At 45.9% G+C, this 14,044-nt stretch overlaps 1 protein-coding gene across 7 annotated transcripts in view; it reads right to left on the bottom strand.

Annotated features, from left to right (window-relative positions):
* The window catches only part of SH3KBP1 (SH3 domain containing kinase binding protein 1), a 407,394-nt gene that overhangs the window by 68,787 nt on the left and 324,563 nt on the right, over nt 1-14,044 (bottom strand). For all 7 annotated transcript variants that reach the window (XM_023737269.1, XM_023737268.1, XM_023737267.1 and 4 more), the window contains one exon: nt 191-242. In XM_023737269.1, coding sequence (XP_023593037.1) covers nt 191-242 — 52 coding nt within the window. The remainder of the gene's footprint in view (nt 1-190; nt 243-14,044) is intronic.

A 14,044-nucleotide genomic window follows, 5' to 3' on the forward strand; every position in this document is an offset into this window, starting at 1 on the left:
TTCACTGTATCAAGGACACATTTTATTTTTGAGGAAAAACAGCAGTATATTTAAAATCTGTCTGCTTAGATCAAATCATCATTTCCCAATTTGGCCATCTGGGAATTTGCGCTCTCTCAGGGATGATCTGAACACGTCTATGCAAAGAGAAAGACGCACATTGTGTTGATGGAACTGAGAGGTACATTACCTGCCCCTTGTTTGATGACAGGAGCTGATGGAGGAGGTGGCTTCTTGGGTCTCTGAAAAATGAATCAAAATTAGAGCATGTGAGAATGCTGGCAAGCCTATCCTCTGACATAAGGACCACAGACATTGTTTTCTAGATGCAGTTTGGACAATCCAGAAAACCTCTCCAAAAAAATTGAGCAACTCTCTCTCCAGGGATGTCAGTTTTTGGCACCTTTAAACAAACACTAAAATAAATTCAGGCTGCAAAACAAAAGCCCAATCAGCGAACGAAGCGCCATTTCCCTCTTTCTAAATTTGTAACAGCCTTCTGGAAAAGCACGCCTCAAGCAAAAATGGCCTGACACCAGCAAGCACGATGGTACTCCTGAAACAGCATTTGCAATTAAGATTTAATCTGCTGAATAACCAAGCGCTTCAGAGTCACTGGTACAACTCGAATGGAAATCAAATCTGCTCTGCATGGGGGACTGACATCACGGCAGAGGGCCCGCTGCGGCCAAGCTGGGTTGCAAGCCTTCTGCCCCTTTCCGTCCCACAGCTGGCAGACCATTTGTGGCACTCCCATGGACCAGTCGCACCCTGTCACACATGATGAGATGGAATGGATTCTTCCCCCCATCTATCAGCGGCTGTTTGTTTTTCTTTCATGCTCTGTCACTCTGTAGCTGAAGGAAACAGTGCTGCAAATCAATGACATTCATCCTTGAGCCAGCTCCAGAGGCACAGGAGCCAGGCAGCTCCTGCTCACAAAAGATTGACTGTGGTCAGGCAGTGGCCGGAGAACCCAGCCAGGGCACCAGTCTCAGGCCGCTGCGTTACTACTACTGCCAGGCTAAGGGAAGTAGGGGCCAAGTGCAAGGGGATAGCCAGCCATCGCCACACTAAAATTGTTACAGACGGATGGACATGGGGAAGGTCTGAGCCTGTGATCTATGTCACTGCTGACACTTCTACGCTCTCTGGGCATCATCAGGCTTGTGACTTTTCGAAAGTGTCACTGAGTCTCTTCTGCTCTCAGAAAATGTGCTACTATGGCCTTACTGTCAAGTCCAGCAGAAGTGGCCGCCCATCACCAGCCCCGACCCACCAGGGCCTGGTGCAGCCCCAGGGCCCGGAGACAATCTCAGGCCAATGGGGAACTTTCTCAGGGGGCATCGTCACATTTAGGCTCTGCATTCAACAGCATTTCGGTTTCATTCTTTACTAGCTGGGTGATTTGGCCAGGTTCCTCTGGGTAAGCAGGCTAGCACCGCGGGGTAAGAGGTGAGGCTTCAGAATCAGACTGCCGATGATTAGCTGTGGATACCGGTACCTGCTCTCACCTAGCCGAACCTTCTCATCTGTAACAGGGCGGTATTACTATTATCTCCCTCCTAGGGACGCTGCAAGGATTGAATGGTACAGAGTGAGCACGGAGTTATTTAATCCTCGTGGCAGCTCTATGAGGTAGTGATCATCTTATGCCCAGGTGGCAGATGAGATCATTGAGGCTTTGAGAGGTCACCCAGCTAGTACAGGGGGCCGGGGGCTGGGCATCCAGCCCAGGCTGTCTGCTCCAGAGGCATGCCCTTGACCGCTGTGAGTAGTGCACCCTCCATAGTGTGTCCACCACTCCCACAGGGTTTAGAAAATCACAGAACTGTCTGCATTATGTTAAAGTGGAGAAAAAATAACCAGATATCAAGTTGCAGCTACAGTATGAGCTCAACTATGTTATAAAATATACAGAAAGAGCAAAAGACTGGAAAGCAATCCATTTAGAGTGAAGATCTGTGACTTGTGGGCTTACGGGTGCCTGGGTTTGTGTGTGTGTTTCCTTCTTAGTATTTTTCTGTCTTGTCTATATGAGTACACACAAACTTTGGTAGAGAAAAGAAAGGAAGGAAGCTGCGCGGAGGGCCCCTCGCCTTGCGTACAAGCCTCCATGGGAGGGATTCTTTCTGGCTCACACAGCTCGGGCCACTCTTTCACCTTGGGCAACCTCTTCCGGCTCCCCATCCCAATGCCTTCCCTTTTCTTCCTCTCTTCTCTGTCTCTGCCATCACCTGAGGACAGATGCGTGTTTACCTAATGAAGTTATCCTCGAACTTCTGCCAATTAGCCTTCCTTTACCTTAGGATCAGAGTAACTGCCAACACCCTGTGGCCTAATTCCTCCCTGCCAAGTCCCACCAACGCCTGCTCCTGGATGTCTCACTCCTCTGCTGGTTTGAGCATTTTTATAACCAATTTCACATGCGCCTCCCCTCGCTGAGACCGTTGCCCCAGAGACCTTGCCTCAGACCACAGGGGCCCAAATTAAGAAAAAAAAAATTACAAGTCATCATATTTTCCAAGATTACTGTGCTAGCCAAGGGAAAAAAAAATCTGACTGTTGTGTCATATTTGGCATGGAACAGACACATGAAATGTGACAGGGCAGAGCAGAGGGGCACAGAGAGAAGACGGGGAATGCTGTGCTACCAGACAGCGTGTGAAAGGTGTGGTCGCAGCGGGTACGCAGGTGAAATGTGGCAGGAAAGGAGGAGCCAGCAGGCAGCAGTGTGAGTTTCTGCTTGGAGCCTAGGCAGGTGCAGAGGCGGTTGGGGCACATTTCAGAAAGGGACAGTTGGGGAGCTGTCTATCCAGCCTCCTCCACACCTGACTGACACTGGCCAAGTGCCTGCTTTCCTTGTTAACTGAGTGGGTTTACAGATTTTCCTTTGTTTTTTGCTTTTTCCTTGACTGACTTCACTTTCTCTGGTTTCATCCAACTTCACAGCCTTCATGCTTCCTTAGATGAGAAACTATGCCAGTTTTCAAATAAGATGTTTTCTAAGGTAATTCTAGGCCCTCTGGGGTGGTGCAAATGGTTAACACACTTGGCTGCTAACCAAAAGGTTGGAGGTTTGAGTGCACCCAGAGGCACCTCAGAAGAAAGGCCTGGCAATCTACTTCTGAAAAATCAGCCATTGAAAACCCTATGGAGCCCAGTTCTACTCTGACACACGTGGTCACCATGAGTCAGAGTTGACTCCAGGGCAACTGGAAAGAAGGTAATTCTAAACAAGCATGAGGGCTTGGGTTCCATTTCGCTCTAGACCACGCCCTAAGTGATTAATAAAGAATTGTACATGAGCTGCGGTGATTTTCTATTTCCGTGCAATAGGAAGACAGGGCAGTGAGAACTGCGAAGGTAGATTGGGTAAATGTGTAGCAAAATGTGACAGTGGAAAACGCACCCCAGCAGGTCACGCTTCTCCAGTAAGAAGACACAAGCAGATCACTTACTTGATTTGCCCCAAAATGTCACAGTGTAACTGGATGAAGCTAATGGGACTGTGGGGACCCCAGGGTAAGCAGGAGGCCAACATTTCCTCTACCAAGTTTACCAGCAGTGAGATATTAACTAGCTCCTGGAGGTACCTGGACAGAAATAGCCTTTCCACTCAGGCAAGGAGTTTAAGTCATAAATTTTTAGAAGCACTTGTTCTAGTTATTCTTTTTCTCTCCCTCCAGGATGAATGTAAAATACTCCAATTCTGCACTCAGGTGGCTTTCAGGTAAACATTAAAAAAAAGAGGATGTTAGAGCCACTACTGTCACAAGGGTCCTCTTTACAGCTGAGAAAACGGAAGCCAAGAGGGGCTGTGTCAACAGCTTGTTGGTGGCCAAAGTGGGCCTAGGGCTCACATCTCCCAACATTCAGATGAGGGCAATTCCTTAAAAACCAGCTAATGTGAAAATGCTTCTAAGAACACAGAGGCGGCAATGAGCCCACATTTTCTGCTTTCCTGGGCAGGAAGAAGGCCTGCCTTGGCCTTCATGAAGACAGGGATTACCGGCCAAAGTGTGTGCGTGCGTGTCTGTGTCTGTGTCTGTGTGTCTATGTGTCTATGTGTCTGGAGGTAGAGTCGCTGGCTTAGACCAAGATACGAATATAATCCTTCAAAGGATATATTAAGGCTCGATGTGATTTCTTCCCATTACTATCAGGAAGGACATAAACTGGAATTTTCTGGACTGAGGACAACAGGAAGGCAAGCTTTGCTTCCTGTTGAAGGATTCAGAACTGACTCTGCTCCGTGCTTGGCAAGGTTGGCCGTCCCTGGCAGAAGACCTCATCAGCTGGCTCCACTGTTCTCCCTGGCAGGAATTTTGATTTGCAACTTTGCCTCTTCTGCCAGTTTGCCTTTAGAGCTCTGGCCCCAGTGATATGATGTGTTGAAAATAACCAGAGGCATGTACCCCTGGCGGCTGGGCACCCTTCAGGGATGATTTGTCAGAGGGCCAGAAGCAAATTGTAGCTTGATTCTGAGCAATTCTGGGCCTTGGGAAACCCTTCCCCATGCATCCAGCTGCTAAGTTCTCTGGCGGTATCTGTGGGAAAGAAATAGATGGTTCCTGACCAGGGTACCACTCATGATCTAGAAACGTGCAGGGGCCTCTGCTCTGCCCTCTTCTCCCCTGCTCCTGGAGGACCAATCACACCTTTAAAGTGTGAGGCTGGGGCTGTGCCCATAACTGCCCCTGTGTACCCTTCAGAGTCCCCAGCAACTGCCTGCCCTGTCATCAGCACAGGAGACCCCCAGGAGCCAAGGCACAACTTACCCTGAGGAGGGGCTCTCTAGGTTCCTCTTAGCGTCTGGCCTGGTGGCTCACATCCATGGTCTCCCTCTCAGCTAGGCCCACCCAGATTGGTGGTCTTTCGGGTGGTGGGCCAGGCTTTGGTATTCAGCTTCTCCCTAAGATGCTCTCTCAGTTTACTCCCTTGGCTGACCCCTTTGCTTCATCCATCCCACCCTGGAAGGGAGGCCTCAACTGCATAAACAGACCCCACATCTGGATGTGAGGACCTGGGCCCCCCTTGATCTGGGAAGGGGAATCTGACAAGGGGCCTGGCTCCCCGTTCTCCTCCCTCCACTCTTCTTCCTCTTTTACACTCACACAAGACAGAGCTGCAAACAGGAGAGGAAAGGACAGAAGGAAGCAAGGGAAGGTACACACTGGTGCCCAACAAGCAAAGGACAAGGATTCCTGAGCGTCAACCATGTTCCGTGTACTCTGTCAGGTCCCTGAGGGAGAAGCTCGGGACAATGGCTCTGCCTTCAAGGAGACTTCAGTTCAGATGGAGCAATGCGAGAAGACCACTTTGGGCCAGAAACTTTCCAATGAGATGCTCAACTGGGATACGACAGCTGTAAGTACCAACAGAGAGGGTAGAAGGAACACCACCCAGGCCACTTCTGGGAAGCACAGCTGGGGCTTGGTCAACAGGCCACATCTGTGCCATGTCAATGCCTTGATGATACTCCACAATCAGCACTTGAAACCACCCATGAAAATGAATGTACAAAACATAAATGTCATAGGTGAATTTTTTTTCATAATGCTTATTAGAAGCACATATTTATTTTTGGAAGACTAAAAAAGGGGAAATAATTTATTGAGAATCTTTAGAAATTAGAAAAAACAATGTTGCTGTTAGTTGCCATTGAGTTGGTTCCGACTCATGGTGACCCCATGTACAACATAACAAAACGTAGCCCGGTCCTGTGTCATTTTCACAATCATTGGTACGGTCTAGTCCATTATTACGGTCACTGTGTATTTTGAGTGCCTTCCAACCTATGGGGCTCATCTTCCAGCACTATATCAGACAATGTTCGGTTGTGTCCCACAGGGTTTTTACTGGCTACTTTTCAGAAGTAGATTGCCAGGCCTTTCTTCCTAGTCTATCATAGTCTGGAAGCTCTGCTGAAACCTGTCTGCCATGGGTGACCCTGCTGCTATCTGAAATACTGGTGGCATAGCTTCCAGCATCACAGCAACATGCAAGCCACTACAGTACAACAAACCGACAGACAGGTGGTGGAGAAAAAACAGTAGCGGTTCTCAAAAGGTGGAAGGACATGACTAGGAATAAAGAAAATCTTGTCTAAGAACAGGTTGAATAAACTAGGTTGTCAGAAGGTGAGGGCTAAGGTAAGAGGCTCCTAAGAACTTGGTAAAGAGAATGTCGTTGGAGTTCAGCCAGCAAAATTCACTTACAGTGGATTAACCATTGTGGGACTCAAGCAAGAGACTGCCTTTCCTGTCCGAGTTTGGAACACATAAAACTTCCGCTGGGTGATCTAGAGTGATCCTAAGAGGCTGGGTTGGCACGTGACTGTAACTGAGAAAGTGGGAAACCCAGTCGATTGCATCACAGTATGTCTGACGAGTGATGGTGAACAGTCACAAACAGTCATGAAATCAGAGAATAATGGAGCGCTGCCGCAGCTGAGGTACTGCGCTCTTCCAAGCTTCGCCTGGGCTTAGCTGAATTCAATGTATAGCTCCTTTGGCAAACCTCACCCTCTGGTGGGTGAGGGGGCCTCCAGTTATAACTTCTTCAGAGCAACTAATTCCTCTCGTTAGGATTCCTTGCCCTCCCAGCTAACATCAGAGAAAAGTGGTTTCCAGTGAAATCTGGCTTCTAAAAATCAGGCCTAAAGGGAGCAAATGCCCAAAGCAGACAGACCCAGGTGTTCCAGACGGGCTGGCATTTCAGTTCTTGCTGCAATCAGTGAACTGGTGGGCCAGCTCGCTTCCCCGGACAAGTCTCTGTGACCTGGCAGAGGTGAGTGTGCATGACACTCACAGCAACATCTTCCTGGGCAGGTTTCTGAGTCCCTGCAGCTGAGGCAGGCCCTACACGTTAGAGCGTTCACTTGGGAATCACCTCTGGCACCTTAGCACACACGCACCACCCCCGTTCTTGACACTGCACAAACTCCGAAGAGCCCTCCACATAAATGTGTGCTAGAACATTCACACCTTCTACTGATGATTTGAAATTTTCTCTTCAAAGAACTGAAGCTTGAGACTTTATTACAAGTCCAGCACTGTCTTTCAGATAATTCTTTTTTAATGACAGTGAGAAGTTGTTGCCGCTATATCCTTGAGAGTCCAAGCTCCCCATTACCTTCAGTAATTACAACAGAGCATGCACATTGCTTCATTAAAGCTCTCAGAATATTTAATCTTTCGATTTGGATATTCAATTTTACCATGAGGACTCAAAACGAATAGCCAGCCACTGAATCCCAGGTCTCTTATAAATAGCTTACACAATTGCTCCAAAATATGCACCAAGAGATAGACTGGTACTCCCTACGAATACCTTGAGGAAAAGCCCCGAAGAACTTGTCACCTTGGTGAAGGAGAATCTGCTGAGCCCTCAGAAAAAGAGACTGCCAGGAATTCCAGAGGTCTCCTGGTAACCGCCTGAATCCACACCCCAGCAGAACACAGAGCAGCTTCTTCTGAATGCTTTGGGGATGCCCACTGAGTAGAGAAAGCCTGGGGTTGACTAAACGCTGTCTGCTGCTGCCTGCTCTAAATCATCACAGATCATCCTCTTTTCTGGGTGAACAACCGCAACCTCAGCTCCTGGCAAGACAAGATGATATCTGCCTGAAGGTGGTAGCAGAATGATGTTTCAGACTCTGTCATCCACATAGCGTCTTTGTGTTAATGATTTTGATCATCTTCACACCATCAACTCTGCAAATGACAGTCCCGTCTCCAGTCACGTTGTCACCAACTCATCAATAATCTGGGTTCAGCAACAAAGGCTTGTCTAACAACCAGTGTCAAGCTGGCTGGCTGGTTTTATAGGCTGCTGTTAGCTGCTGTCAAGTCGATTCTCACTTATGGTGAGCCCACGTGTGCAGAGTGGAACTGCTCCATAGGATTTTTTTTGTTTTTAATAATATTTTATTGTGTTTTCAGTGAAAGTTTACACAGCGAATTAGGGTCCCATTTGACAATTTCTAGACAAATTGTTCAGTGACATTAGTTACAGTTTTCACAATGTGTCAACGTTCTCTTTGTGTTCTGGTTGTTGTTTGTTCCATTTCTAGTGCTCTAGCTTCCTTGCCTCCTTATCTTCTCATCTTTGCTTCTGAGTAATCATTGACCTTTTGTCTCATACAGGTGGTTGTGTAATGGAACACCCTACTTCCAGGTAATAACCTTTATCTGGTGTGCCCATCTGTTCCATAGGGTTTTCAAGGCTGTGATCTTTCAGAAGCAGATCACCAGGCATGTCCTGGATGGACCCAAATGGCCAACCTTTCAGTTAGTAGTCCAGCACCCTACCATTTGTGCCACCCGGGGACTCTGTTTTATAGGCTAGAGGGGGTTAAAACGAGGATGTAATATTTTGAATTTTCTAAAAACTAAATGTCACATTACACAATTCCTTCCCAGCTGTAAGTATTTCTTTGTCTGACAGGTATTACTATTGTTTCCCTAAAACTTGGTTTTCTGCTTCATAGCATCAAGGTTAAAAGACCTATCAAAGAGATGGTAGCTGCTTGGCTGGGGTTGGAGAGAGGCCTATGGGGCCTCAAAGAGTGTACATGCCCCAGGGAGCAAGCTAAAATGTGTCTACTCATCACCGACAACTTCATTCTCATGGTGGAAGCGCCTCCCTTAGTGCTTTATGGAACAGAGCAGAGCTTCTAGAAAAGTACGTCATGGAATCTTTGTCGCCTGACTGAATTCATTGCCCCGCTGAAATGTGGCTGAAAACTAGAAGGCAGGATGCCACAAGGTAGGCAATCACATAAAACACATCTGTATTTGTTTGTTAAATGAATGACCCACCGGTCAAAGGGAAAGGAGTCACCACGAAGGTCCTGGTGTCAAAGTACTTTAGGACACCAGCCCCTTTCACCAGCCTCACAGCGGTAAGCGGGAAGGGTGCACCGGGTAGTCTGGAGTGACCCCTCGCCTCCACTCACCTGGAGAGGCTTAGACAGACTGTCCTTCTGGAAATGTCTGGCAGGTCTGTCTGGCCCTGAACACCAGACCTGCTGCCCAACTCTAAGGCCACAAGGGCCGCAGCATCCCTTGTGTGTACTCCTCATTCCCATCACCTGGCATGGCGGCCATCCCAGAGAAAGGACCCAATAAATACTGAAGGAATGAATGAACATAAGGCGTAATTGTTGGGCAGCAGAGCCATAAAACGTGTGGGAAATAACCTAAAGATTATGCCATTCTGTGCTCACTTGTCTCTACAAATGTGTTTTATAATCATTGGACTTCTTTCTAATGGCCATTCATCAAAGTTCTTAGCTGCATTTAGATTCCCAGAGAAGTTCACCACGACACCAGGATAACTCACTGTTGATTTGATCAGCTAACCTGAAGCAAAAATAACCAGAGTCATTACTTCACAGTTCTCACTGGGGCCTTCCCAGACTCGTGGTAAGAGTAATTATACACTGTAATAGTTCACATGTATGGGCACTTATGGGAGCAGATCACCAGGTCTTTTCTCCTGTGGAGCGGCTGCTAAGTCTGAACTGCTGACCTTTCATTTAGCAGTCTAGAGTCACAACACTACACTCTATGAATGTTTGTCAAACCTTATTTATGCATCCTATTGTTTCCAAACATTTAATATCTAGACATTACTAAGTGTTTCATGTCTGTTTTCCTCAGTGATAAGTTCTGTCAACTGACAATCCACCGTTGCTACTGTCATCAATAAAAATGGCTCAAGTGATTTTTGTTTGGTGGAAAATTTCCTTATTGAATGATGATCTCTTCTCTGTTCTGTGAATTTATTTCCCTCCTAAAATATGGTTAGGATTATCATCACTGGAAGGTGGGATTATCATCACTTAGATACCATACATCTACACCAAGGTTTCTCAAACCGTAATGTATAAACCCATCACCTGAGGATTTGATATAATGCAGATTCTGACTCACTAGGTCTGGGGTGGGGTCTGAGCATTTCTTTTCTTTTTTTTTTTTTTTTTGAGGTATTGATTTTCTTCTTTTTTTAATTTATTTTTATTGTTGTTGTTGAGAATACACACAGCAGAACATACACCAATTCAACAATTTCTACATGTACAATTCTGTGACACTGATTACATTCTTCGAGTTGTGCAACCATTCTCACCCTCCTTTTCTGAGTTCCTCCATCATTAACATAAACTCATTGCTCCCTAAGATTCCTATCTAATCTTTCAAGTTGCTGTTGTCAATTTGATCCCATATAGATACACTGAACATTTCTAATAAGCTCCCAGGTGATACTGATGCTGCTGGTCCACGCACCACACTTAAGTGTCAAGGATCCAGAAGACACTAGGAAGCAGAATCTAGATTCTCTGTACCCCAAACTCAGAATCCAAGATAAGGTAGCAGGTGTGGAGCAGAATATCCCTCGTCTAAACAATACAAGAAAGCTATCAAAAAGCCTAAAAGGAACAGACACAGGAGGAAATGCTCGCGATCACTAGCCATTAGAGAAATGCAAATCAAAACCACAATAAGATACCATCGCACCCCGACACTACTGGCATTAATCAAAAAAACAGAAAATAACATGTTGGAGAGGTTGTGGGGAGACTGGAACTCTTATGCACTGCTGATGGGAATGTAAAATTGTACAACCACTATGGAAAACAATATGGTGCCTCATTAAAAAGCTAGAAATAGAGGGGGAGCTCATACCATCAAGAAAGCAGTGCCAGGAGCAGAGCACATCCTTTGGACTGGGGTCCCCGCGCCGAGAAGCTCCTAGTCCGGGGGAACACTGATGAGAAGGCCGACAGAGAGAAAAAGCCTTCCCCCGGAGCTGACACCCTGAATTTGGACTTTTAGCCTACTTTGATTGTGAGGAAATAAACTTCTCTTCATTAAAACCATCCACTTGTGGTATTTCTGTTATGGCAGCACTAGATGACTAAGACAGGATTTGGTACCGAGAAAGTGGGGTGCTGCTCTCACAGATACCTAAAATGTGGAAGTGGTTTTAAAACTGTGAACGGATAGACATGCGGCAGTGACAGACGACCAGCAGCAGCAGAGAACCTACAGCAGCAGAGAAGCAGCAGCAGTGGCAGCGAACCAACAGCAGCAGAACCAGGAGACCGGTGAAAGACGGCACTGGAGCCGACCCACGGAGCGAGAGAGCTGAGTGCCTGTGTGCAGGAGGCTTCCTGGCAGAGTGGGGTGCCTCTGGGCACTTCTCGGTGGAGCTAGGCTTGCCGACCCATGGAGCGAGGGAGCTGAGTGCCTGTATGCATGAGGCTTCCTGGCAGAGTGGGGTGCCTCTGGGCACTTATCGGTGGAGCTACAGCGCTTTGGAACAATTGCACCAGCAGGGCAGATGCGGGCATGAGGCCCGAGAGCCAAGAGGCCATAGGAAACAGAAGCTGAAGAGAGAAGGGACACAAGAAGCTGTGCTGCCTCAGTCTCAAAAGGTGTATGTCTTAATAGCTAACCAGCACAATAGAAAACACAGGAGAAGTAAATAAAAAGGATACCCAAGATGGGCTGAGATGGGCCACCAAAAGAAGTCAAACTGCCTGTCAGTGAAGCACTTCTGGACTATCACTGTCAAATAAAGGAAAATGCAGTAGAACGATTCATGGTTCAATTAAAGAAACTTAGAGAAAAGAACCAAAAGTATCATGAAAGATTTGGTGAGGAGTGCCCGGACTCTTAAAAGTATGTGAGTGGCCATCTAAGATACTACTATTGATCTCTACTCATCCTGAGCAAAAGAGAAAGAAGGAAATCAAAGACTCAAAGAAGAAATTAGTCTACAGGACTAATAGTCTACACGAAACACTGCCTCATCTACCCTTAGACCAGAAGAACTAGATGGTGTCCAGCTACCACTACCAACCATTCTGATCAGGGCCACAATAAGTGGACCCTGATAGAATGGGAGAAGAATGTGGACCATAACCTTAAATTCCTAAACAAAAAACAAAAAATCACAACAAAAACAAACAAACAAACAAAAAAAAAACACTTACTAGACCTGTTCAGATTGGAGGACTCCCTGAGACTATTGCCCCAAGATATTCTTTAAACCTTGAATCGAATCTAGCCCCTGAGGTCACCTAATTTTTACTAAATAACAGATTAGCTCACAAAATAAAAAATATCATCCTTGGGAAAAAAAAAAAGCTATAATAGAAATACCATACGACCCAGCCATCCCACTCCTAGGAATATATTCTAGAGAAGTAAGAGCTGTCACAGGAATAGACATATGCACACATATAAACAAATTAGGTAACATACACACAATGGAATACTAGGCAACGATAAAGAACAATGATGAATCCGCAAAACATCTCACAACATGGATGAATCTGGACGGCATTACGCTGAGTGAAATAAGTCAATCACAAAAGGACAAATACTGTATGAGACTACTACTATAAAAATTCATGAAAAGGTTTACACACAAAAAGAAACAATCTTTAATGGTTAGGAAGGAGGGGAGGGGTGGGGATGGAAAAACACTAAATAGGCAGTAGATAAGCAGTAACTTTGGTGAAAGGTAAGAGAGTACACAATACTAGGGAAGCCAGCACAACTTGTCCAAGGCAACATCACGGAAGATCCATAGACACAACCAAACACCTTGAGAGACCGAGTTACTGGGGCTGAGGACTCACGACTATCTAGGTCAACTGACATAACATAGTTCATAAAGAAAATATTCTACATCCTACTTTGGTGAGTAGCGTCTGGGGTCTCAAACGCTTGCAAGCGGCCATCTAAGATACATTTATTGGACCCACCATGTTCGGAGCAAATGAGAATGAAGAAAACCAAACATACAAGGAAAATATTAGTCCAAAGGACTAATGGACCCCATGAACCACAGTCTCCACCAGCCTGAGACCAGAAGAACTAGATGGTGCCCAGCTACCACCACCAACCATTCTGACAGGGATCACAAAAGAGGGTCCTGGACAGAGCGGGAGAAAAATGTAGAACAAAATTCAAATTCACAAAAAAAGACCAGACTTACTGGTCTGACAAGGACTGGAGGAACCCCTGATACTATGGCCCCCAGACACCCTGCTAACTTAAAACTGAAGCCGCTCCCGAAGTACACCTTTCAGCCAAAGATTAAACAGGCTTATAAAACAAACAATAACACACGTGAGGAACGTGCTTCTTAGTTCAATCACGTATAGAAGATCAGATGGGCAGCACCTGCCCAAAAGCAAAGATGAGAAAGCAGGAACGGACAGGAAACCTGGACAAATGGACACGGAGAACCCAGGGTGGAAAGGGAAAGGGGGAGAGTGCTGACAAATTGTGGGGATTGCAACCAATGTCACAAAACAATTTGTGCATAAATTTTTTTTTATATTTTATTATACTTCAGGTGAAGGCTTACAGAACAAATATTTTCTCATGAAACAGTAGTACACATGTTGTTTTATGACATTGGTTAACAACCCCACAACATATTAACCCTCTAACTTCTCAACATTTTTTTTTTTTTTGGGGAAAATACACATAGCCAAAGATACACCGTTTCAAAAATTTCTACATACACAGTTCAGTGACACTGACTACGCTCTTCCAATTGTGCTGCTATTCTCACTTAAGATGAAGGTTTACAGAACAAAATAGTTTCTCATTTAACAGTTACTTGTGCATAAATTTTTGAATGAGAAATTAATTTACACTGCAAACTTTCACCTAAAACACAATAAAATTTTTTTTAAAAAGCCTAAAAGGTATGGCCTTAGACTTCAATCTAACAATCTGTAGGCTCACTTTTGATAGGTGTGGATGCCATCTAGCTTCTTGAACAATGACATTAGCTTGTCTAAGCAGTTCACACACCATCAGATGCTTGTTTAGTAACCTTGGCAACCAATCCTCCCGTACTGTAGCTCTCCTCCCTGCACCTCAGCTCTGTGGAAATGGTGATGCGTCAAGGTCAGGATCAGCATGGCCCAAGAACAGAGCCCCCATGGGTGGCCATGGAGAGGGCCCAGGCCAGGAAAGGTGGGCAAAGTGATGTGGAAGCCTGAGTGAAG

This window comes from Trichechus manatus, unplaced genomic scaffold (assembly GCF_000243295.1).
Source record: "Trichechus manatus latirostris isolate Lorelei unplaced genomic scaffold, TriManLat1.0 scaffold00100, whole genome shotgun sequence".
NCBI classification, from domain to species: domain Eukaryota; kingdom Metazoa; phylum Chordata; class Mammalia; order Sirenia; family Trichechidae; genus Trichechus; species Trichechus manatus.